The sequence below is a fragment of the Notamacropus eugenii genome, chromosome 1 (genome assembly GCF_028372415.1).
Source record: "Notamacropus eugenii isolate mMacEug1 chromosome 1, mMacEug1.pri_v2, whole genome shotgun sequence".
NCBI classification, from domain to species: Eukaryota; Metazoa; Chordata; class Mammalia; order Diprotodontia; family Macropodidae; genus Notamacropus; species Notamacropus eugenii.
The window spans coordinates 411204908-411231347 of NC_092872.1; the positions used below are offsets into that span (position 1 = coordinate 411204908).

The following is a 26440-nucleotide window of genomic DNA, read 5'->3' on the forward strand; positions in this document are numbered from 1 at the left end:
TCCAGTTATTTAAATCTGATTTTATCTGTGTGAAGTGTTTTGTAATTGTGTTCATATAGTTCCTGGGTTTGTTTTGGGTAGACTCCCAAATATAATGTCTACAGTAACTTTAAATAGAATCTATCACTTGCTGTTGGGCTTATTAGTAATATACAGAAATGTTAATGATTTATGTAGGTTTCATGGAGTTTTCTTAGCAAAGATAGTGGAGCAGTTTGCCATTTCCTTGTTGAGTAGATTAAGACAAACAAGGATTAAGTAACTTGCTCAGGGTCACCCAGCTAGTGAGTGTCTGAGACCAGATATGAACTCAGGTGTTCCTGACTCCAGGCCCAGTGCTCTATCCATTGAGCCATCTGACTGCCCTGTATAGGATAAATACATGCCAATTAATACCTGGTTGAGAGAAATGAAGCCTTCTTCTGGGCCAGAGTACTTACTGAGTGATTTATATCTTATTTTAGATTAAACAGTCATAGTCCCTTGAGCATGAGTGATTAAGTCTTATTGGTTGGGTCTGATTTGATTGAATCAGACCACTGTGGTTAGAGGGAGGACACCCCTTTGTCCTGGGCTCATTAAAAGGAGTGTTGAAGCAGAATTGGAGCTCAAAGTACTCACTGAGAGCTGAGCAAAATGTAGAACCATAGCAGAGTTGAGAGTAGAGCTCCATGCATGAATGGAAAAGGGAAAGTGTAAGAATCCTGTACATTGAACTAGCCAACATCCTGGGAGCCATCAATATTTATAGTTGTATGTGCTCTCAACCATATGGCCCAAGAAATGGCAGTGGGAGGCAGTGGCAGAACCTTCCACCCCCTGATCCCAAGAATGTGTGACCCCAAACAACCCAGCTGTTTGAGATAGAGAAATTGGGATTCTCTAGACAATGTCAAATTCCTGAAATGGCTTGGTTTTTGGGTAGAGTATTGAATTCTGTGCTTTGAATGCAGTTAGAAGCATTTTGAATTGAATTCTGGTTCAGTTTTTTTAACACTTAACTGGGGGACTCAGTGCAATTGCCTCAAAAGCTTCTGTGAGACTTCCATTCTTCTTAGCTTGAATGAGGATAACAATGGGTTGTGGGCATCTGTTGAATAACTTGGATTAAATGAATTACAAATTTTGACTTAAAAGTGAAAACAAAAACCAGTTAAAAAAAAAAGACTTTCAGGGGCAGAGCCAAGGTAGCAGAATAAAAAGATGCATATACTCTAGTGCTTCCCCCACAGCCCACAAAATACTGTAAAAAATGACTCTCAACAAATTCTAGAGGAGCAGAAGCCATAGAACAACAGAATGAAAGAGGTTTCCAGCCAAAGGTAACCTGGAAGGCTGACAGGAAAGGTCTATCTCATGGGATGCTGAGCAGAGCAGAACCCAGACCTGGCCACATGGCACTGGGATGAACAGGACCTGAACAAACCTCTGGGGTAGAGTTCTCAGCAGGGACGGTCCCAGATACCTCAACCCACAAGTGACAAAGAAAGTTCCAAAGGTCTGTGTGGGAAGGTTTTCAGTTCTGGGGTTCATCCAGTAATAGCCCTAGGTGACGGCAACAACAGCCACAGCAGACTGTAGGCAGCTACGGTGGCTGGGAAGCAAGCTGGGTCCATTATCCAGGCAGCTCAGCTTAAAGGCTCTGGCAGTAGGGAGCAGCTGATCTAATCCTCAGCCCTGAGTGATGGTCCTGGCCTCACCCAAAGCCCTGGGAAAATGGAGCAGCTGAGTTGAATATCAGCCTTGAACAAAATACCTGGAAAAGGAGGGGGAATAGGATCATCCTCTTGACAAAGGATTCAGTAGTCAAGTAACTGGCTGGTAAAATGCCCAAAAAAGGGGAAAAAATAAGACCATAGGAGATTGCTTTATTGGTGAACAGGTGTCTCCTCCCATCCTTTCAGATGAGGAAGAACAAGGCATACTGTCACAGGAAGTCAAGGCCTTGCCTCCAGGGCCTCCAAAGGGAAGTTAAACTGGGCTCAGGCAATAGAAGAGCTTGAAAAGCGAGTTAGCAGCTTGCTAAAGGAGAACCAACAAAATGCTGAGGAAAATAACACTTTTAAAAAGAGGCTACTAACTCAATTGGAAAAAGAGGTCCAAAAAGCTAATGAGGAGAAGGAGGCTTTAAAAAGCAGAATTAGCCAAATGGAGGAGAAGGTTCAAAAGCTCACTGAACAAAACAGTTCTTTGAAAGAAAGAATTGAGTTCAGGGAAATGAATGACTATGAGATAAACCAAGCAGTTAAAAACAAAATCAAAAGTTTGAAAAAATAGAAGATAATGTGAAACATCTCATTGGAAAAACAACTGACCTGGAAAATAGATCCAGGAGAGACAATTTAAAAATTATGAGACTACCTGAAAGCCATAATCAAGAAAAAGAGCCTACACATTATCTTCCATGAAATTATCAAGGAAAACTGTCCTGATATTCTAGAACCAGAGAGCAAAATAAGTATTCAAGGAATCCACTGACCACCATCTGAAAGAGACCTGAAGAGAGAAACTCCTAGGAATATTGTGGCCAAATTTCAGAGTTCCCCAGTCAAGGAGGAAATACTGCAAATAGCTAGAAAGAAATAATTTGAGTACTGTGGAAATATAATCAGGGTAACACAGGATCTGGCAGCTTCAATGAAGGGATCAAAGGGCTTCGAATAGGATAGTCCAGAAGTCAAAGGAACTGGGATTAAAACCAAAAATCACCTACCCAGCAAAACTGAGTATAATATTTCAAGGGAAAAAATAGTCATTCAATGATATAGAGGCCTTTCAAGCATTCATGATGAAAAGATCAGAATTGAAAAGAAAAATTGGCTTTCAAACACAAGAATCAAGAGAAGCATGAAAAAGTAAGCAGGAAAGAGAAATCATAAAAAGCTTTCTAAAGTTGAACTGTTTACATTCCTACATGGAAAGACAATATTTGCAACTCTTGAGACTTTTCTCCGTATTGGGTAGGTGGAGGAATTGTACACACACACACACACACACACACACACACACACACACACAGAGTGCAGGTTGTGTTGAACGAGAAGAGATGATATGCACAAAAAAATAAAATAAAAATTAAGGGGTGAGGGAGGAAAATACTGGGAGGAGAAAGGGAGAAATGGAATGGGGCAGGCTATAACTCATAAAAGAGATAAGAAAAATCTTGTTCAATGGAGGAGGAAAGGGAGAAGGGGAGAGGGGAAAAGTGAAGCTTACTCTCTTCACATGACTTAAGGAGGGAATAACATGCTCTCTAAATTTGGTATGAAAATCTATCTTATGCTACAGGAAAGTAGGGGAGGAGGTCACAAGTGGAGTGAGGGGAATGATAGAATGGAGGGCAAATGGGAGAAGGGAGTAACTAGAAATAAACACTTTTAGGAAGGGACAAGGTCAAATGAGGGAATAAAAAAATAAGGAGAGATAGAGTAGGATAGAGGGCAATATAGTAAGTATTACACAACATGATTGTTATGGAAATCTTTTACGAAACAACACATAGTTAGTCTATTGAATTGCTTGCCCTCTTGGGGATGGGTAGGGAGGAAGGGAGGGAGGGAGTGAAGTTGTAATTCAAAGTATCAAAAATGAATGTTGAGAATTATTATTGCATATAACTGGGAAATAAGAAACACCAGTAATGGGGTATAGAAGTCTAACTTGCCCTACAAGAAAAGAGAGAAGATGGGGATAAGGGGGAAGGGTGGGGTGTGATAGAAGAGAGGGTACACTGAGGGAAGGGGTAATCAGAATGCAAGGTATTAGGGGGTGGGGTGAGGGGAAAGATGGGGAGAAAAATTGGACATGGTACAAAGTGAGGTAAAAGCATTTAGTATTAAAACAATTGACTGAATTAATTACTGAGACTAAATCAGAGACATCTTTAGTTTGAGGAAGAGAATTTTAGTCTAAGTTTCCTAGAGGTGGGTAACCTTGGGTAAAATTTGACACTGATGGAAAAGTTAAGGCTTTAATGGTAAATTTAATTTATGATTGTTATTTAATCGGGAGCTAGAACACGTATAGAAAGGCATGTAAGCCACTTAAGACTTGTCTCAGAAGATGTTCCTTAGCCAATGTGAAATTATAGTCATATCTGAAACCTGGCTATTGGAACTAGCTATTTTAAGATTCTACGGGACTATTAACTGACTGTTCTTCTGAGTTTAACTCCAGGCATGGAGAGCAAGAAAGGTGTTCTGAGCCTCCAATCCATGATGCCAGGAAGCCTGTGAGATGCTGGTATGAAATGCAGAAGGTGATCTGATGGGAAGGGTGGGAGAGAGGTTGTTCAGCCTGGTCTGAGGTAGAATTCTCTTGACTCAACTTGCCCACTGATATCTGACAGACTTTAAACCTGATTGAATGCAAGTTGACAATCTACTCTTGCCTGGAATTGACGTGAAGTTGGGGAGATATTTGTTCCCTGCGATGCCCCTACTCTTAGTGGCAATTTTCTATAGTCAAAAGGTTTGTAAGATTAATACCAGATCCATTAAATTATAGATTGTTGGTAGGGGAACATCCGAGGTTAAATCTCAAATTAAGCTATTAGGCTTAGGACTTTAGGCCAAAAGCAATAAGTTAGGGTCCTTTAATTCTTAGCAATAGGGTGGAGACAATTAAGTCAAGGGCTTGTGAAGTTAGCATACATAGTTATGATTTGTGTCTCAGTGGGTTAATGTTTAAAAAAAAAATCATTTGTGGTCTGTATTGTAAATACTTTAAGAGAAGTATCACCTGACCAAAAGTTGGAATTGTTTTATGTGATAGGAACTGTGTTAAAAATGAAAAATGAAAAATAAAAATTTTTTTTTAAAAATACTGAATTCCTGGAGAGGTCAGAGACTCAGCATTGTACGGAGAGAAAGAGGATTATTTGCATAATGCCAGGGATAAGATGATATTTCCATAGTAAAGGAAGAGTATTTAAACAGTGTCAATATCTTGGGGAAGGTAGAATGTACATTGGAGGTGGGGAGAAGGGTTAAGTCCCTGGGGTCTGGGAGAAAAGGAAGAAAATTGAATAATTAAAATCACTGTAAGTCCTTTGCATTTTCTTTTTGTTGCTGTTGTTGTTTTGTTTAGTATTTTATTTCTCCTAATTACATATAAAAATAATTTTTAACATTTGTTTCCAAATCTTTAAGTTCCAAATTCTCTCTCTTCTCCCTCCCCAACACCCTCATTGAGAAGGCAAGGAATTTGACACAGGCTATACATGTGTGGTCATGCAAAATATTTCCATGTTAGTCATGTTGCAGAAGAAAATAGACTAGAACAGAAAACTCAAGAAATCCAAAAGAAAGTTTAAAAAGGAGGCCTCAGTATGTATTTAGACACCATCAGTTTGTTGTCTGGGGATAGATAGCATTTTTCATCATAAACTCCTCCAAGTTGTCATGGATCACTGCATTGCTGAGAATAGCCAAGTCATTCACAGTTGATCATCCCACAACATTGCTGTTACTTTACAGACAGTAGATTTCACTTTGTATCAGTTCATGCAAGACTCTCCAGGTTCCTTTGAGAGCATCATGCGTATCATTTCCACAGTACAACAATATTCTATCATAGTCACATAGCTCAGCCTGTTTAGCCATTCTCCAATTGATGGACATCGTTTCAACTTCCAATTCCCTTCCACCAGAAAAGAGCTGCTACAAATATTTGTGTACATATAGGTCATTTTCTCTTTTGTGGTTTCTATCTCTTTATTGATACAGATCTAGTAGTGGTATTGTTAGGTGAAAAGATGCATGATTTTATAGTTCTTTGAACAAAGTTCCAAAATGAGCTAAACAATGACTGAATCAGTTCACAACTCCACCAACAATGCATTCATGTCACATTTTCCTCACATTCCCTCCAAGAGTTGTTATTTTCTTTTTCAATCTTATTAGCCAGTCTACTCAGTTTAAGGTGGTAGTATGTCAGAATTGTTTTAGTTTGCTTTTCTCTAATCAATAGTAATTTAGAACATTTTTTATATGGCTATATGTAGGTGTGAATACTTTATCTAAAAACTGTTGATATATTTTGATCATTTATCAATTGGGGGATAACTCCTATTTTATAAATTTGACTCAGTTCTCTATACATTTAAGAAATGAAGTCTTCATCAGAGAAATTTGATTCAATTTTTCCCTGCAGTTATGATTGCTAAATGTATTTCCCTCCATTCTATTGCCCTGCTTTGATTTTGTTCTCTCTCTCTCTCTCTCTCTCTCTTTCTCTCTCTCTCTCTCTCTCTCTCTCTCTCTCTCTCTCTCTCCTTTCTCTCTCTCTCCTCTCTGTCTTTCTTTTCAATATATACTTTATTTCCCCCAATTACATGTTAAAAGAATTTTTAACATTTAAAAAATGTTTTGAGTTCCAAACTACCTTTCCCTCCCTCCCTTTTTCGATCCTCTCTCCTTTCCCTGAGTTGGTAAGGAATCAGATATAGGTTACACATGGGCAATCATGTAAAACATTTTCATATTTGTCATTTTTCACAAGAAGATGATTAAAGAAAAAGAATGAAGGAAAGAAAGTAAAAATGGCATATTTCAATTGGCATTCAAACAATATCAGTTCTTTATCTGGAGTTGGATAGTATGCTTCATCATTAATCCTTTTGATTATAGCCTTGGATCACTGTACTGCTAAAAATAGCTAAGTTGTTCATAATTCTTTATCATACAGCATTGCTATTACCATGTATAGTGTTCTACTGGTTCTGCTCATGCCACTTTTCATCACTTCATTTAAGTCTTTCGAGTTTTTTTCTGAAACCTTCCTGTTTGTCATTTCTTATAGTACAATACTATTCCAACACAATCATATACCAGAATGTGTTTAGCCATTCTCCAATTGGTGGGCTTCCTCTTGATTTCCAATTCTTAACCACCACAAAAAAGAGCTGTTATAAATGTTTTTGTACAAACAGGCCCTTGTCCCACTTTACTTTGAAGTCTTGGGGATATAGAACTAACAGTGCTATTGCTGGATCAAAAATTATACAGTTTTATAGTCCTTTGAGCATACAAACTCAGGTATCTTAATCCTGAGATTAAGGTTTCAATTTCTCCAGTGTTACAATTGTATAGCTCAGTGACTGCCAATGTTTTGATAACCGCAACAAAAGTAAGTTTGTTGTCTTGACATAACTGACTGATCTTATTTTGTTTTCATTTAGTGATGGAGTAGTTATTACTTAAGGTACTCCACACTTTCTCCCCTCCCCTCCCCACTCTAGATAATAAGGTAGGGACTTCAGTGGTATAGTTTGTCAATGATCTGCCTGAATGTCCCAGATTTCATAAACAACTACTAATAATGTTTTCATTTTTCAGATTTGGTAAACAACTACTGATGATGTGAATTCTCCATATTTGGTAAACAGGTACTAATAAAGTGTGTCCTCCAAATCTGATAAACAACTGGAAGTTAGCTTTCAGGGACTGTTCCCTTACACCATAACCTTAGGTAATCTATAGCCAATCACAATTTGTATGTATTCAACTAATGATTATAGGTAGGACTATAAGAAACCTAGTGAAGATGCACAGCCTTCAGTCTAATCTTAGATTAAGACTGAGACTGGCTCCTCCATTTGCAACTTACTTGAGACTCAAGCAACACCTTTGAGAATTGTGCACTTGTCAGTCAACAGTCTGTGAGGGAGATACACAGCTGACTGGGAAGAAAAGTAATCTTGTCATTGAGTACCAGTATGAGAGACATGTTTATTGGGACATCCTAGGAAATCAGGTTGGTGGTTTGTTCCTAGTAGGATTAATATTTGTACTTTCTAACACTTAATACAGAAAAATATTTGGATGCACTTGAGTAATAAAGTTTGTTGGGAATTGTAAGTCTGATTAATGTTTCAGTTGCACTACTTGACTTAAGTAACGATGCATCAATTTTGAATGTACCATAGATTTAAATAGTAACATGCAGTTTTAAAAAATACCATACACATCATCAGTATATATTTACTCTTTTGTAAATCATTGACATACTGTGTTATACTGTAGTCATGTATGTTATACTTTTAAGTTTTATTTTGTATTCTAACCTGAAACACCAAAAACCCAAACCCAGAATTGCCAAATATGCAGCAGAGCAAAGAGGATTTCATGTGAAACTATGACTCTCTATTTCATACTATTTGCTTTTTTAAAAAAAAGTAACTGTGTGATTGATTTTATACATTACTTGCAAAAGTGTCTTATTTACCTGTGCTTCCTTCTCAATCCCCCTGTGTTTGCTGAAATCTATAAAATGTAAAAATGTTCATCATTTTTTTCTGCATCACTTGCTAATCTTCTTTCCTTGTGCTTTCTTCCCCTCCCCAGTTAATTAAGAAAAAGATGGTGGTGGTGGTGGGGAGAACCTCTTGTACCAGATAAACATAAAGAAGCAAAATGAGTCTACAGACTGACCATGTCCAAAAATATGTACTTTACCCCTTATGTCTGTTACCTTTCTGTAAGGAGATGACAAAGATACATCACCATTGGTTCTCCAGAGACATGGTTGGTCACTGCCTTGATAAAAGTTCTTAGGGCTTTGAAAGTTAGGAGATATTGATATCTTTCCATCTATCAGAGAGTGTTGTTAACCTTGAGTAAACTATTCTCTTGATTCACCTCATTTACATCAGTTCGTATTACCAGAATTCTCTGAAATTATCTTTCTTTATTTCTTTTAAATTAAATTTAAATTAATTTATTTTAAATTAAATAAATAAATCAAATTTATTTAAATTTAATAATTTTAAATTATTTTAAATTAAATTAAATTAATTTTTCATGATTCACAGCTTCCTTTATGTCCAAGACAATGAGAGAGTTACAATATGTACATCTTCTTGTGCTTCTCAGGAGGACACATGTATACAGTACAAATAATGGAGAAGAGGGTCCAACACTTTATATAGGTGAAGACATTCAGAGGGATCAGTAGTAGGGTGATCAGAGAGACACAGAAGGAGATTTGGGAGGAAGAAGGGATGAGACTTAGAGACACAGAGGATGGAAATGAGCAGAGACAGGTAGGGGCTTAAGGAAAGGAGTATATACAATAGCAATATGGAGTCTGTTTCATATAGAAATAGAAAATGCAGATGAAGTCATAGAAAGAAACAAATGTAGTAGAGGACAAAGACTTGGGGAAGTTCCATAAGAAAATGTACCAATGTGGTCCTATGCAAGCAACCCCTGGAGGGAGGAACTGGGAGTTAGGAGAGAAGTAGGTACCAGTTCCCTCTCCCTGAGTTGGGAATCAAGTGCCTACATGTCTTCCATGGGATGAGGATGAGGGATTCCATTCAAAAATTTCTCCAATTTCAGGGTAGGACTAGGGTATATTTGCATGAAACCTGTGCCTCATCCTGTCCTAGGTACCTCATGGAAGGCCATCTATTCCTTGACCTCCAAGGGGCACCCAGTAAGTGTAAGAGAGGGATGGCCAGGGGTTTCAGTTCCTGCCCTTGAAATTTACAATTGGAGGATGGGGAGAGGATGGGGACACTGTACTGAAAGGGTCTCTTAAAGCTAAGGAAGCCCTCCTTCCCCATTCCTCCCTTCCTCCCTCCCTCCTATGGTACATTCTCTGTCAGGAGTCCAATTCAAGACCCCTAAGAACTCATGTCCTCTCTGCTGGCAGAGAGTTTCAATGAATAATGGGAGTAGGATGAGGATGATGTGCAAGCAAATATAGGTCAGGCTAGGACCAAAGGGAAGCAGCAGAGGGCAGAGAGGGACAGCCTGGGATCCCTTGTCCTTTTTTTTTTTTTTTTTTAGTTTATTTCTGTTGTTATTTATTATGTTAAAACTGTATGGATATGGAGGGCAAGGGGGTAGCAAAGGACACTGGATTCAGAACCTCATTCTACTAGTTCTAGGAGGGAAAGACTTTGAAGGGAGTTGGGAGCTGCCCCTTGGAGTGGGAAGACCAGTTATAAGCTGCAGGGTAGGTGAGCAGCTTGATCCCCCAGATTTTCTTTGCTCTTCTCATCTCTTCCAGGCTTTTTGATATGATGGCTGGCAGAGCTCAGCAAGTAAAGTCCTCAAAGGTGCCTAGGATCAGATGGTGAGGTAGGATGTTGGAGGCATATGTCATCCCAGTAGGATTGCCCCCAAGGCTCTCTCAGGATTATGTTGCTTGACATTATCCAGGCTGAGCGCTACACCCTTGTCTGCACTGTTCCTTTTAGATTCCTCCTGGCACTGATGGGTGGCACAACTTGTGCTTAATCATCTCATAAGCATAATCAAAGAGCTCGAGAACAGTTAGGTTATTTGAGACAATGAACAATCCCATCTAACCCCCAATATCATTCAGGAATCCTGCATAGATGTTTTGTTTCTTTGTAGTTTTTTGTTTGTTTGTTTTGTTTAATGGACTCATAGTTCAAAACTTCAGAAAAGATGTCCAGCACCAGAATATTCTCCCCAATGTACTACTTCATCTTGAACTTTTTGGCCAGATACTTGGCTGAGGGTTTGCTGCACCATGGACAGCTCCTTCCCATAGCTAGTCAGGCTACAAGGCATTTCACACAGAATAATCCTCATCCTTCACCAGGAAATCCAGAGCAGGGGCTGCACACATATTATTGTTCAGGTGTCCCCTGGCATGTACACTATGTTTCAGTTGCAGTTTTCCACTAGATAATGTGTTTCACTGTCAATTCAACAGACTGTGATGCTGTATGAGTTGAAGAAATCTAAGTCTATGACAATAGCTTTATAAGTACCACAGGACGGAGGCAGGTAAATGAACCATTACTCCTGCCAAGCCACAAAGGTCTGGAACACGGAAGCCATGCTAAAACCCAGTTGGTCAATAAAAGGGGCTTATCCTGACTGTAGATCTTTACCTTTATCCCAGGCTCAAAGGAAATTTCATCCATCTCTCCCCATACTGGCAGATACTCATCCTGTTGGATGTCCAGTATCATCTCTAGCCCATTGCCTATCCCATCCTTCATAGTCTTGAGCAGTGGCCACCCATCTTGGCCTGCATTGAATGTCTTGCAATTTCCATAGTATGTAAAGAGCACTTGGAAGTCATCAGCACTGCAGATTTCACCCTGAAAGCGGCAGGACAGCAGCATATCATGGATGTCATGTCCAACTTGGTCATAACACTCTGTTATGATGAAGGGTTTAGGCTTAAAGTTTTGTAAGTTGACATTATCCTGTTTTTCATCTGCCATCTGTGTGTCTGGGATTTCATACCTGGGGAAGTTCTGGGAGTCCAACTGTCAGTGACAGGTCCTGGATAGATGGGACTAGATGCCAGCTCAGCCTCGAACCATTGAAGGGCCTATGGCCGAGAGCTAGAGAGCTCACAGTTCATGAGCAGTGCCTCTCAGAGTCCTGCAGTGAGCAGATCACTGGATCAGCTTGGTTCAGTTCTGTCTGATTTAGCTCTGTGCTATGCTTTCAGCCTAGGAATCTTTGGTGATCCACTGTCTGGCTAGGGTTCTTAATTTCTTGCAGCACAATTTTCTCTTACATTTATATATTACAATTTGTTCAGTCATTCTTCAATATCTCAAGAGTCGATCTAAGGCATGCCTTTAGATTCAGTTCTTTGCTCTCTGCCCTCCCCTCCCCCAAACCCCATTTAAATCTTCCCCTTTGAGGATGAGAAAGTTTGTTTTGCTTGTGACTCTTCCTTCCCTGGTATTGTCCTTTCTTTTAATCTCGCCTTGTCCTTCCGTCTTTTAATTGTTTTCCTGGTGAGTTAGATGTAATTGTAAACCAAACTGTGTATTGTGTTATGTTATGGTTGGTGGTGGTGGTGGTGGTGGTGGTGCACGGGTGCATGTGCAAACACACACACACACACACACACACACACACGCAAAATCCTTTATCTGTTACAGAGAAAAGTGAGGCTCATTTGGTCTCAAATTCCTCTGCCCTTTTCTCCATGCTTGTAGATTCTTCTGATGCATCCCAGTTATAAAAAATAGCAATGTCTGACTATTTCTTCCTTCTTTCTATTGTAATGTATTCCTTCTTTTACCGTACCTTCTCTTTCCTCTCTTAAAATCTTCAGGAGAGAACCAAGATGCTCCTATGATCTCCGTTTTGTTTTTATTCAACTCTGTCAATGTCTTTTAAAAACCACACTTTTCTGAAGGGACAACTTTTTCCCTTCTCTTCCTAATAGTAGACTAGCCTTACATCACCTCTATCTCCTTCTAATTACTCAAACAATGTAATCTTTCTAGTTTTCTTTGGATGCTGGTGCTTATATTCCTGCTCACCTTTATTCTATTCATAAACTGAAATGCTTCAAAGTCCTCCATTAAACAAAGGTCTATCTCCCTCACCCCCTCAGATTGCAGAGTAACATAGTTTTGGTTATAAATCTATATATTTTGCCTTTTGGAATATTGTATACCAAAAAATCTTGTCTTTTTTTAAAAGCTAACAGATTTTGTGTGATCTTGATGATAGTTCCTTGGTGCTTGAATTACTTCTTTCTGTATGCTTGCAATTTTTTCTTTGATATGAGAGCTCTGCATTTGACTATGATATTCCTGAGGTAGTGAATTCTTTCTATATTTATGTTGCTCTCTGCTTCTAATAGATCGATAGAGTTTTTTTATTGAAATATAGTATCCAGGCCTTTTAAAAAATATATGTCATAGTTTTTAGAGAGTTCAGTGATTCTTAAATTATTTCTCCTTGACATGAGTTTCAGGCCAGCTATTTTTGATATCAGAAATCTTACATTTCCTTTTATTTTTTTCGATATTTTGATTTTGTTTTTTTCTTGTTGTCTCATGATGTTATTGATTTCCATTTGATCTCTTTTCGTTTTCAGATATTTCATTTCTTAAGTAAGCTTTGAATCTCTTTTCTAAGCTACTTATTCTTCTTCCAGATCATTTGCTTCATTTCTTGGTAGAGTATTTTTATGGTACTTACTATGTGCCAGGCACTGTGCTAAGGCCAAAGGGTATAAACATAAACAAATGATATGCTTCCTATCCTAAAGCAATTCACATTCTACTGGGGGAAGACAATACATAAAAGGCAGCTGGAAAGTGAAGGGAGTGAGAAATGGGGTAATGATACCTATATGAGGGTAACCTGGCTGAAGCACAGTGGAAAAGTCTAGAAAGAGAGGTTTGGAGTGGGGATGGGGTGTGAAATAAGTATGGTTTGTGCACCTCACAAAAAAGTAGTGTTGGTTAGGGCCTGACCAATCAAAAGAGAGGGCTGGAGATTCTAAGTATTCATGAATTCTTGTGAAACATTCATTAATTTCCTTTTCCCCCTTTTTGGATGCTCTGTGGAACTAGATTTGCAATAATTTTTATGCTTAATGTTATTTTCTTGGATTCATTCATTTCAATCTATTTCCTAAATTAGAGATTTGTGCCCAGGGCCATACCCTACCCTCACCAGCACTTTTAGATCAGCCCTGCTTAGTCTTACCTACAGTCCTTTGCATTCTTGCCTAGGCATAGAAGTGGAAGAGTGTGGGACATTTTTACAGGGTAGAGAGGAATCTTATTTGTCTGGATTGTAATGTTTGTCAAGGGTGTGCTTAGGTCTAGGGATTCAAATAATAAACATTACATACATTCTACATTCAAGGAGTTTGTTTTCTTATAGCATAACCAGAAGGAATCATTTTGCTTACTCCCTCTGTAGAAGACCTCTGTTAATGGAGAACTTACTGCTTCCTGAGACATCTTATTCCTTTCTGTGATACTTGCATAATGAATTATGTTTGGATGAGTTACTTTTTTTGAGATAGATATTCTTCAGTAGCCCAATGACCACGAGGTGTAGAGGCTGTAGATCCATGCAGAATTAGAATCTGAATAAAGCCGCTTTATGTAATTGAAAGAATAGATCTAAGGTCCACAGCTCTGGATTCAAATCCTAACTGCTATTTAGGATTATAAATTTAGAGCTGGAAGAAACGTTAGAGACCACATGGACCAATTCCTTCATTTTGTTCTATTTTACACACATTTTCTTCATGTCTTTTGACTTTTTTCACAGTTATTACACAGTTCCTTTACTCAGCTTTAAATCTGTTTTGTAAATAAGAAAATGTCTTAAGTAAAATATCTCAAACATAGTATGTCTAACAAAGCATGTATTATTTTTTCCTAGTAATATCTCACTTTTGTATTATGAAGAAGAAGGTATCTCTTCTTTAGGACCTTTATTGTTATTTTCATTACTTATTACTAGTGATCTTTTTTAGTATATCATTATTAATGATTTTATTACATCTAATTATAGCATTGCTTTTCATTACTAGTGATCTTTTTAACTGGATCATTATAATGTCAATGTATATTATTCTCTGGTTTCTGTTTATTTTATTCCATATCAGTTGACACAATTTTCTGTATTTCTCAGTTTTTGCCATATCATGTCATATCATATCAAATCATATCTTTTTTCAGTTAATGCTCAATAACTACTTTGTTTCTAATGCTTTTCTACCATAAATGGTACTGTAGCATATATACAATATTGTTTTCTGTCTTTGACTTTCTTTGGGTATATGCTTAGCAGTGAGAGTCCTACTTTTGAGGTATAATTCCAAATCGAAATCCAGGAATACTGAATCACTTCATAGCCTCAACATCAAAAGTGTAGCAACGTGCCTACCTTTCTGTAGCCCCTCAAATATTGCTTGATTGTGCTATTTGTCATCTTTGGTATAGAGCATCTAGGTGTTGTATTGGAAATGGAGTCAGGAAGACCTGAATTCAAATCCTATCACAGACCCTTACTAGTTTTGATTCCCTGAACAAGCCTCTCTCAATCTCAGTTCCCTCATTGCTAAAATAGGGATATAGTACTTACCACTCAAGGGTTGCTGTGAGCAAAGAACATAATAGATATGAAGTGTTGCATAAATGCTAGCTATTTGTTATTTTGATGAGTACAGAGTGAAACCTTACAGTTTTAATTTTATTTTTTGTTCCTATTTGCAATTTGGAACAAATTTTCACTTCTCTTTTATAAATGAGGAACCTGAGGTCAAGAAAGGGAAAATGATTTTTTTTTCTAGGGTTACATCTTCTGTAATTCTGAGTTATTCAGTTCTTTCCTCTGGATATCGCTTTCTTATCTATAAAATGAGGGGATTAGACAAAATCTGAGGGCCCTCAAAGTAAAAAAAATCTGTGAAACCCACAAATGCCAGGTGTGTGTACATGGTCAAGTCACTTCACCTCAATGGATTTGTTTCCTCATAGGGCAATTATTCTTATACTCCATTCCTCATAGTAGCATGAGAACAGTGCCATGTAAGACATTAATATGCCATAGAAAAGAAAAACTAGGATTCAGATTATTCTCTTGGATCACTTCATATTATCTTATTTCCTGAACTAGCTTCAAACCAGTAAACCATTTGTCCATTGAACGCGGCATTCTACCTTTTTGTCTCCTTTTTCCTCATATAGTGGAAGAAATTGTAGCACAGTGACTTGCCCAGACTCATACAGTTAGTCAGTGTCTGCAGTGGATTAAAACCCAGGTCTTCTGACTCCCAAGTCTGCTGCCACCATGCCTAGAATGAACTTCCTCTTTACCTCTGCCTTTCAAAATCTATATTGGAGACTCAGTTCATGTACTACTCCTCCCCTTTCTTTATGTCTCTGTCTCTCTTTCTGTCTCTCTGTCTCTGTCTCTGTCTGTCTGTCTGTCTCTCTTTCCCTCTCTGCCTCTGCTTCTATTTCTCTTCCTTTCTTAGCTTCCTTCCTCTTCCTCTCTCTTTCATCCCCTTTCTCTCCCTCCCCATCCCTCTTCAAAGGACCTGGTATTTGCTTATTTATGTGCATATGGCATATACCCCAATAGAAGACAGGGTCTTTGACATGAAGGGTCATTCTGTTTTTGTCTTTGTAGCCAGCTAGCACCTAAATGTAATGCCTTGCACCCAATGGTGGTATTAGAAAGACAGGAGAAATAAAGAATGGGAAGGCAGTTCTCCATCTAAATCTAAAATGAGTCCTGGAGGGTTGGGCTGGGCAATCATTGCTAAAGCACTTGCGTTCCTTTTAACCTTTCCAAATACACATACTCCTACTGGACAACTGCCCTACTGTCAATCACAAGAATAATGGTAAGAAATCAGAACCAAGCCATGAAATAGGGAAATAGTGCTTGACAATGGGCTCTTGGGACCCTTAATTGAGATTCTTCCTGGAAGTCACCAACACAAGTGAACATGACGTTCCTAAACTCATTGGGTGACACAATGAGAAACTTTTAGTGTGGTTTCAGAGGGATGGGCTGTGGTCACTTTAACTTGGAACATGTACTACATTTTTTCTATGTTGAGAATTAGTATGATGTGGAGGGAAGATTGGCTGAGAAAGGAAAGGAAATGATTTGGCTAGAGCCCTATTCTATGCTAAGTCTCAGTGTCTGTAAAGTAAAATATTTGAATTAGATCATCTCTAAGGACCTTATCCTCTACAACCCTTTGAACCAGATATGATTTGAGTAAAATACTTTCCTTTGAGGGCCCCAGTTTTCTCATCTGAAGTTTGAGGGGTTTTAGACTGATGCATTTCTAAAGTCCAAGTTTCTTAAGAATTTTTAAACTGGAAAAGAAGAGGCTTAGTAGGGGAAAGAGAATCTAGGATTTAGAGTTTAAAGGGATCTGCCATCTAATCCAAATTCTCATTTTACAGATGAGTAAACAAAGACATGAAATGACTTATATGAGGTCATGATTGCTACTTTCAGAGATCTGAAAGACTGACATGGAAAAGAGGAATTAGAGTTTGTTCCAATTGACCTGAGAGAGAGAAACAAGGTGCAGTGAGGAGAAATCACAGGAGAGCTGATTTTGGTTCACTAAAAGGATGAACTTCTTAAGGATCAGAATAGGCCAACATTGGAACGATTTGACTCCATAGTTTCTAAGTCACTGTTTTACACTCTGCAATTTACAAAGCCCTGGATTACATATAGCTCACAGGATTTTAGAAGTGAAGGCACATCCTAAAAGTGTCTCATTTTCCTCATCTACAAAATGGGTGGGTTGTTTGATGATCCCTAGGATCACGTTGTTTCTCTCTGTATAATGTAAACTCCTTGAAAACGTCCAAGAGTCCAGAAGTCCTGAGTTCAAATCCTTCCTAGACATGTACCAGCTGTGTAATCCAGGGCAATTCATTTCACTGTTGTATGCCTCATATTCCTCATGTGAACAATGAGAATAATAATAATATTTACCTCCCAGGGTTGTTATGAGGATAAAATGAGATGATCTTTACAAAGTGCTTTGTGAAACTTATGATGCTATATAAATGCTAGTAGTTATCATTATTATCAGTCACAGATCTGACCAGGTCATTCCTCTTTCCAAAGAAACTCTAAGGGCTCCCTATTGCCTCTAGGGTAAAATTTAAGCTCCTCTGTTTAGTCTTTAAAAATCTTCAAAATCTGGCCCCAATTTACCTTTTCAGCATCACTGTACATTATTTCACCTCCCAAATTCTCTGTTCCTTCCAGACTGGGCTGCTCTTTATTCCTTCCACAGAACATTTCATCTCTATGCCTTTCTAATGACCTTCCCCCAAAGCCAGAATTCAGGTCTTCTTTACCTTATCCTCATGGAATCCCTCTCTTCCTTCAAGATTCAGCTGAAGCAGCATATTTCTTCATAAAATCTTTCTTAATCCCCCAACTACTAGTGCCCTCCCTGTCAAACTATCTTGTATCTAACTACTTGGTATATATTTGCCTTGATACTCTTTATATTAATATTATATGCATTTATGTATATATTTGTATCTCCCATTAGAATAAAATCTTCTTGGGATGAGGGATTATTTCATTCATCACATTTATATCTCTAACATCTAGCATAGTGCCTGGGAAGTAGAAAATTGTCCAGGGCAGAGAGTGGCTAAGCCTCAGTCCCCTGGCCCTAAATAGATTCTTAAATAAAGTGTACTATATTTGAAGGGGAGGGGGACCTTTATTGGAACAATACCAGCTGATGACCAAATTTCATCTGTAGGAATTTATTTGGAAGCCCATCTCTGGTCCCCCAGAGGAGACCCCTGTGCAGCAGAATCATTAAGGAAGATTTCCATTCCCACGGGAACGTGAGGAAAGGAGGAAGGACACTTGGTCTGTTTGCTGGAGAAACATGAGCCATGTAGCATACCTGAAAGGTCAAGGAGGGTTAGGGTTGCTGAATGGGATATCCATGAGTATATATATGTGTGTGTGTGTGTTATTCACTCAGCACCTCAGGCTAACTAAGTTCAATAGTGAATCTATTGGGATTTTCTTTCAGGCTTGCAAAATCTGAGAAGTCACCTCTAGAGACAGCAGTCATGAAGCTGGGGCATGTCCTTCTGTTTGTAACTTTGGTCACCTGCAGTTACTCTGGTAAGTTGTCTGAACAGAGGCAATTCCTGAAACATTTGTGTCTTGAAAAGTAGCTGTAGTGTGATGAAATGTTCCTGGACAGGAATTCAAGAAATCTGGTTTTAGTTAGTGTTGCCACTAACTCACTGAATGACCTTGGGTAAGTCTCTGGTCCTATATCCTTTCCTGTCAAATGAGAATTTGGGATGAGATAAGCTCAGAGAGTCATTCGAGCCCTAGAAAACTGTGGATTGAGGAGCAGGTACAGTGAAAGGTAATAGAAATAACAATTCATGGGGGCTCAGGACACTCGGAGTCTAGACCTAGGCCTGACAGCAAATTTCTGACATCTTAGGGTCATAGATGAAGCTGGGAAGAAGTGGAGAGGTCATTGAGCTCAATGCCCTCACTATTCTCATAAGGAAATAAGGTCAAGAAATGTGCCTTGGACAAAGTAACACACACAGTCAATAGCAAAGCCAGGATTGGAACTGAAGGCCTTTGACTTCTAAAGCACTATTCATTTCCCTACACCATGTTGCTTCAATTTCTTCATCCTTTATGGAAGTCCAACATTCCAGGCATGTTTTATAGAGTTGTAGTTGTTTAATTGTTTTCAGTTGGATCCAACTCTTAGTGACCTCTTTTGGAGGTTTTCTTGGTAGGGATACTGGAGTAGTTTGCCATCTCCTTCTCCAACTCATTTTACAGATGAGGCAATTGAGACAAACAGGGTGAGGTGACTTGCCCAGGGTCATACAGATAGAATCTGAGGCCAGATTTGATCTCCAGTCTTCTTGACTCCAGGCCCAGCTCTCTATACACTGTGCCACCTTGCTGCTGCATTTTGTAGACAGAATGTCATTAATTAATATGAAACTGACAGGAATGACAGAAAGAGCTGATGTTTTCCCAATGCACTATGATTTCCAAAGCATTTTGCATATATTATCTCATTGCATCTTTAAAACATCCCTACATCGAAAGGTAGGTCAAGAAAATACTATTATTCAAATTTTACAAATGGAAAAAGTGTCTTGGATAGGCAAAGATACTTGTATACCATTCCATAGAATCACACTTGTTAGTCTTAAAGAGGCCTTAAAGGTTATCTAGTGCAGTTCTCAAATTTTTCAGAGGTGACAACTAAGAAACAAGAATGTGAATGACCTGTACACTGTAATAGAGGTAGTACGAGGCAGACCTGGGATTTAAGCCCAGTTTCTCCATCTCCACATTCAGGACTCTTTTCACTGTATGATAAGCACGGCCTCCAAATAAGTTCCGGAGCTGAGATTCAAGTTCAGGCCTTTGGAATCCAAAGCTATGTACAAGGGAAGTATTGTTACTAATAATAATGATGTAACAGTTTTATACAATAGTTTAAGGTCTACAGAATACTGTTCTCACAATAATTCTGTGAGGGAGGTAGCATGAGGATCATTAGTCCTATCATACTGATGAGGAAACTGAGGCTCATCTAAGTAAAGTGACTTTCCCTTGGTCACAACTTGTAGGAATTGAAATAAAAACCCAAATCCCAATATTTGCATATCAAGTTTAATGCTCTTTTAATGACAACAATAATAATAACAATATACATGAAACTGGACAGAGTAACAGTTAGATTTATTTGGCATTCTAAGGGTTGTGAAGCACTTCATAGAGATGTTATTTAATTCTCAGAAGAGCCCTGTGACATAGGTGTTATTATTTTCCCCATTTTATAGATAAGAAAACTGAGGTTGAGAGACCCTTGTCCAGGGTCATGTTGCTAGTGAGTGTCTAAAGCAGGTCTTCCTAACTGCAGATGTCCAACACTCTATCCAGATATATTTGTATTTTGCCATTTAAAGATGGACTATGTTTGGGAACTTTTGCCTGGGTAACTCAAATGTTCTGTGGTCCCTACAGCTACTGCATTTTTCATCAACAGTGGGCCTCTTCCCATCAGCAATTTACTGCCCCTAGATATGAGTCTCTCCATTATTGACCCACTGAAAATGGTCTTGAAAACACTGGGCATCTCTGTGGAGCACTTGGTTGAAGGACTGAAGAAATGTGTGGATGAGCTGGGACCTGAAGCTTCTGAAGCTGTGAAAAAACTGCTGGTAAATACCCCTTTCAGTTCTCTTGCCAATCTACTCTTCTCTGCACTGTGCTCACTGTTTGGACTTCACTGAGTTTATGTACAGTCATTTTGTAAGTATGGTATCATTGCTATATAGGTATTACCTAGTCACTTTAAAACCATTGCAGGGTAACTCTATATCCTCTGGAAAATCATTATACAATTCCTATACAATCATTGCTCAGGCTGCTTGTATAGTTGCTATGTGCTGATATAGTTAACCTTGTCATTTATAGTCTTTGCATAGTAATTGTCTGTAGCACCAATGTGATATTCACAGTGCCTACAGTGGCCATGAATACCCAGAGCAATTCTGAATCATGAAATACCACAGACTCTCTGCATGGAAGGCAGAACCAGAACATTTATTCAGATACCAGAAAGCCAAATCCCTCATAGTAACAAAAATCTATATGCAATAACAAAGCAGAGGACAATACCATCCCCAAGCCATCCCCTTGCTTGGCTTCCCACAAATCAGCTCCATTAACAAATCACAAGCAGGGTCTTTTAAACAAAATCACAAACAAGTTCTTTCACTCATGCTAGCCAGCAGCCTGCATCCTTCCTAGCTCTGACTGCTCTCATGTTTAACTTCCTCTCAGCTCTGCTCTAGCTCTGCCCCTTCCTGCTCCATCCATTCAGCTAACTCCTCCCACCATAGGCTCCATGTGATTCAGGCTGCCTTGTGACCCGTTAATGAATGAGAAAGATCTTCCCATTTTAAATTACCATTACATTGTTGAATTTGCATACAGTTGAATAACCTTAATATACAACCTCTGAACTACTATTGGAAAATCATTGTCCAGTTGTCAAAGGGTTGTGCAGTTACCATGAAATTATTGTACCATCACTATGTAGCAGTTATAGAGTCACCATACAGTGTTACTCTACAGCCTTTGGACAATCTTTGTACACCTCTCATATACCCATTATGCAGTCACTATATCATAATTTTATAACTGCACATGTAACAATGACAGAATTGTCCAGTGACTACATATCGTACAGTCATTATTGAATAATCATTGTACAGCTATTACACAATCATTATAAAATAAAAAGTTAACAGAAATCTCTTTGTAGCCATTATACACTTATTGCACAGGTATTAATAGTCACTGTACAGTAATATGCAATGATTGTATAGGTATTATACAATTACTTTATTGTCCTTGAGCCATTATTGTAGAGTTACTATGCATTTACAAGATTATTATTGTAAGATACCATGTAGTCATCATCTGATTATTGATTCTTTAATTTATTACTTAATTAATAACTTAATTTATTACTTAATTAATAGATTAATTTACTAATTACTCCAAATTATTACATAGTAACTTTATAATTATTTTAGTACATTATGGAATATATATGTAGATGTATTTTGTTACTATGCAATTTTTAATAGAGCAGCAGAGCACTTGAGGCAGAATCCTGATTTATTAGTCACTTCTCTCAGACTTAAACAATAGGTGGAGCCTTGCCCAATATGGGAAAAATTGGGTTTTCTGACATTCCCTCACTCCTGGGTTTCTGAATCATTCCCCTTCCCTTGAAAGTTTCATGTAAGACAACTTAAGCTCAGGTAAAACTGTTCCCTAAAGTTTCTTAAGTGCGTATTATCCATGATACCCTACGTCACGGTCTAGCAATAAGAATATAAATATCAGTAGTAAAGTGATTTCATCAAAAGTTAGAATGGTTGAGTAGAAGTTGTCATAGGATAAAAGTCAACAAATGACCCAAGTTTGAGTCCAGGCTCTGTCACTAATTAGTTGCTATGATATATTTCCTGTCTCTGAATCTGTTATTTTCTCATTATGAAGGTTCTAATCATCAGACTGTTGGGAAAACCTCATGAAGGGATGGAAGGGAAAGTCCTTTGCAACAGGAAGATTTATTTCCCAGCTAGGTTGCACCATGGATTGAGGGCTAGACTTGGAGTCAGGAAGGACCTGAATTTGAATTCTGCTTTAGTCACTTAACAAGCTGTGTGTGACCCTGCAGGAGTCATCTGACTTCAGTTCTTTCATCTGTAAAATGGAGATGAAAATAAGCACCTACCTCACAAAATTAGTGTTAGGATCAAATGAGACAATACCAAACATATTTTGTAAATCTTAAGGCATTGTATACATGCTAGATATTATCATTGTTATTGTTAACAATAGTATAAAATACTAGTTATTGCTTTCAGTACTTCCACCAGAGTAATACTGAATCCATACCAGCTCCCAAGTCTTGGGGTAAAAATAATCTTTTGACCACTCACCACAATCCCCTATGCCCTCCTCCTAAACATTATCTCAGTCAATTTGTTTCATCATTTCATCATGATTATTCTTCTACCTTTCAGGAGGCTCTGTCCCACCTGGTATGATTTCAGGATGATGGACAGAACAAGTGGCTGAATGTTTCTGAATCCTCCCTCATTTTCCTCTTATCATTTTTCTACTTCATCATTTGCCTGACTCCAGGCATTATGAACTATGTCAATAAAGCACTTAGACAATTTTTTCCTGATGGTGTCTTCTGTTTCTGGGGAATGGGAGGAGAATGGTTAGAGGAAGGGCTGCTCTCAGATCTAGAAGGGGATTATTTATCAGAGTTACAGAATGTTTTAGTTAGAAGGTACCTTAGAATATAGTCTATATAATGTTAGATCGAGAGATGGACTTTGAACAAAGAACATGGAATGATTGAACTTGAAGAGAACCTTAGAACGCAGAATGGGAGAGCAAAAAGAGCCCTTCAAAAACAGAATGAAAAATCTAAAAGAGAACTTAAAATATAGAATAGTAGAGTTGAGAAGCACTTCAAAGAGAGAGTACACAGTGCCTTGGAGTACATAGGGAGCATTAGGACCTCTGGTGTGAGGGCTTGCTAAGCTCTTTTCAGGATTTCTCATTCTACTTTTGAAGTCCATCTGCCACCCAACTTTCACTATTGGCTCTAAGAAGCTATGGAATGCACAGTGGCTAAGCTCTGGTAAAACCGTCTGGGCAGAAAGACAGGCTAAACCAGAGTGAAGGTAACCAATAGCTCTCAAATTTGTCTGTGAGTTAAGGGGACTTCTACCCTAAAGATCAGAATTCCTTTGATGGGGGAAAGCAGGCATTGTGGAGTGCTTAGAGCTTGTCCAGACATCAAAGACATCAAGATCATCCACTGCATCCCGGGCCATCGCCAGACATCCTGACTTTTGTCTTGCTGCTGAACTCTGGAAGAGACAGTGAGACTGATTGTGTACAACTCTACCCCACCTGAACAATTCACACGTGAGTCAGGACATCACTCCATAAAGTCTATTGGTCCTCTTTGAAAATGAAGGACAAGCAAAACAGCACAGTGCCTGAACCGGAAGGGACCTTTAAACGTATACCATGAAATGTTAGACCTGGAACTAACCTAATTACCTAAGCTCTTAGATTATAGACTATGGTTTAAGGATGAGATTTGTCCTTCCATCCAATTAATCACAAAAGCCCCAAATTCTCATTCTAAGATGGTTCTTCATCAATTTGAAAGGATTACAGACTTTAGGTGATTGAATGAAAATAAGAATCCCAAGGTATGGGTCCATTTTGACTTAAACCAATACAATTCAATGCTGTTCATTATTCTTTAAATATTTTGCCCACAACCAAATAACGATCTAAGTGTCATCTGATCAAGGCAGAAAACAGTGGTCCCTCTTCATACAACATAAAATTGCATTTTGTCTGTCTCTGTTCACTCAGTCAATGACTGAATCTTTGAACTTTTGGTCCATTAAGATTACACAGATCTTCACTGGAACTGCTGTCTAACCATGCCTTCCCCATCCAGCATTTGTGCAGTTGATTTTTTTGAGCCCAAGTAGAGAACTTTACATTTTTCCCTATTATTTTACCTTAATAGGCTCAGAGAAGACAGTATGAAATAAAAATTTGTTTTGGAGTCAGAAGGATTCAAATCCTTCTTCTATCACACAGTAGCCCCATGACCACTGGGAAGTCAGTTGATCTCCTAATGCATCCAGGCAACCCTTTAACATTAAATATTGCATCCAATTCTTTATTTCCACCACAAGAGGGAGCTCACATTGAGGAAGTTTCCATGCTGGTTGTTTTCACTGATTCAGACAAATAGCCTCTACTGCCTTCCTCCTTCCCTTCCCCCACCCAAAAAACAGAACCACCATAAGCCCAGATCCGTTAGTCTAGAACTCCACCCAAATGATCTCTACTCTGAAGGGCCAAGCTTTCCAAGAGATTCTTTCCATCTAATTTCCACTTTGTATTTATTAAGTGATTATTATGCAAATGTGACATTAGAAATGGTTCACTAAAACAGTTTCATTGGTGTTGGAAAGAACTGGACCCTTGAGTCACCCATACTGAATTGCCTTCTCACAAGTGCTGAAAGAGGTGCTTAGACTAAAGTATAAGAGGCCTCAGTGATCAGGTCTTTTTGCTTATTGGAGAGTGTCTCAATCCAATAAATTAAACGTAATAAGAAGGGGGGTGGGGGTGGGTAGAGTGGGGGACATTGCAGAAAAGTAGATTTTGGTTCTATATAAGTTAAAGCTTCTTAAAGATTCGTTTAGCTCATGTCTGACTCTTTATGACTCCATTTGGGGTTTTCTTGGCAGAGATCGAGTGGTTTTGCAGTTTCCTTCTCCAGTTAGTTTTACAGATGAGGAAACTGAGGCAAACAGAGATAAATGACTTGCCCAGGGTCACAGAGCTTGGAAGTATCTGAGGTTGAATTTGAACTCAGATCTTTCTGACTGATACTCTATCCACTGTACCACCTAGAACTGCCCAAAAGAGGAGGCTGTGTTCTCCTGGACAGAAAGGTGGTTCATTGGGTAGAGTCCTAAGATGTGACCCTGGAACATGGATGATAATAACTCTTACTTCCCTGGGTTGTTGTGAGGATCAAATGAGATAATATTTGTAAGGCATTTAGTTGGCACAATAGACTTGTTTTCTTTCTTCTTTCCTCCTTTCCTATTATATTCACTCAAATTGATCCTGATAGCAATCCTTTGTGGGGAGCAGCAGGGCTGGGAGTTTTTCCTATATTTTTACAAAACAGAAAACTAAGATTCAGAGAGAGAAAAATATACTTGCCCATAGTTATGTAGTTTTAATCGTTATTAGAGCCATCATTTAAACTCGTCTCTCAATGCCCATCTCAGTGCTTTTTCCATTACACAAGGGTTGTTTATGTGGACTTCTCTGAAAGCTGGATGCTAAAATCAGTCTTGAACTTACCAGTCATTTTCCTGGAGTCTTTCCTTGCTTGTCTTCCCAATTCACATATCCACTTGAAAGGAGGGAATAAAGAGAGGAAATTATATATGTTTGAAGGGATGTGAGAGCACTGGCTAGGATATTTTCTAAAATCTTTCTCCTGTTCTTCAAGGGCTTTTTAAAAATTTTTATCAGTTTGTGTTCTGTATTCTAAAGGCTCTTTGCAGCTGCAGAAATGTGTGTTGTCTTTTATAAGGCATATTGGGGACAGAGAATCTGGATTTGAGCATTAACTCTGAAGCTGACTGCTTTGTCGTGTTGGCCAAGTTATTTATTTTCTTAATTTCCTCATGTATTTAACTAAGGGTTTAGATTAAATGAATCGTTATAATTAAAAAAAAAATGTTCTAAGGAGCTTTGTTGCTATGGCATTCCAAGGTCAATGTTAGCTTGAACATTCCATCTGCTAAAACATTTTCTATTTTTAACATTCAATGTTCTAAGTCACCTTCCTAGAGAGTTTTCTATGTACTCTGTGTATGTTCCTAAACAAATCAATTGGTGGGATTGTCTTCTCCTCCATTAAATGATAGGGTTGTGCTATAAGATTTTTGATGGAGAAAGACTGTTCTCACTTCTCTTGCTACCAAGTAGAGGGACAGAATTAACTTTCTTCA

At 38.4% G+C, this 26440-nt stretch overlaps 1 protein-coding gene and 1 pseudogene across 1 annotated transcript; one reads left to right on the forward strand and one right to left on the reverse strand.

Moving 5' to 3' along the window:
• Window positions 1-10044: 10044 nt before the first annotated feature.
• Window positions 10045-10984, reverse strand: LOC140526296 (acid-sensing ion channel 1 pseudogene; annotated as a pseudogene).
• Window positions 10985-18251: 7267 nt separating this feature from the next.
• Window positions 18252-23028, forward strand: LOC140526305 (secretoglobin family 3A member 2-like). Its single transcript, XM_072642434.1, has 3 exons — window positions 18252-18404; window positions 20298-20494; window positions 22880-23028. The coding sequence occupies exons 1-3, from the start codon at window positions 18350-18352 to the stop codon at window positions 22901-22903; spliced, it is 276 nt and encodes a 91-aa protein (XP_072498535.1). The 5' UTR covers window positions 18252-18349; the 3' UTR covers window positions 22904-23028.
• The last annotated feature ends 3412 nt before the right edge of the window (window positions 23029-26440 follow it).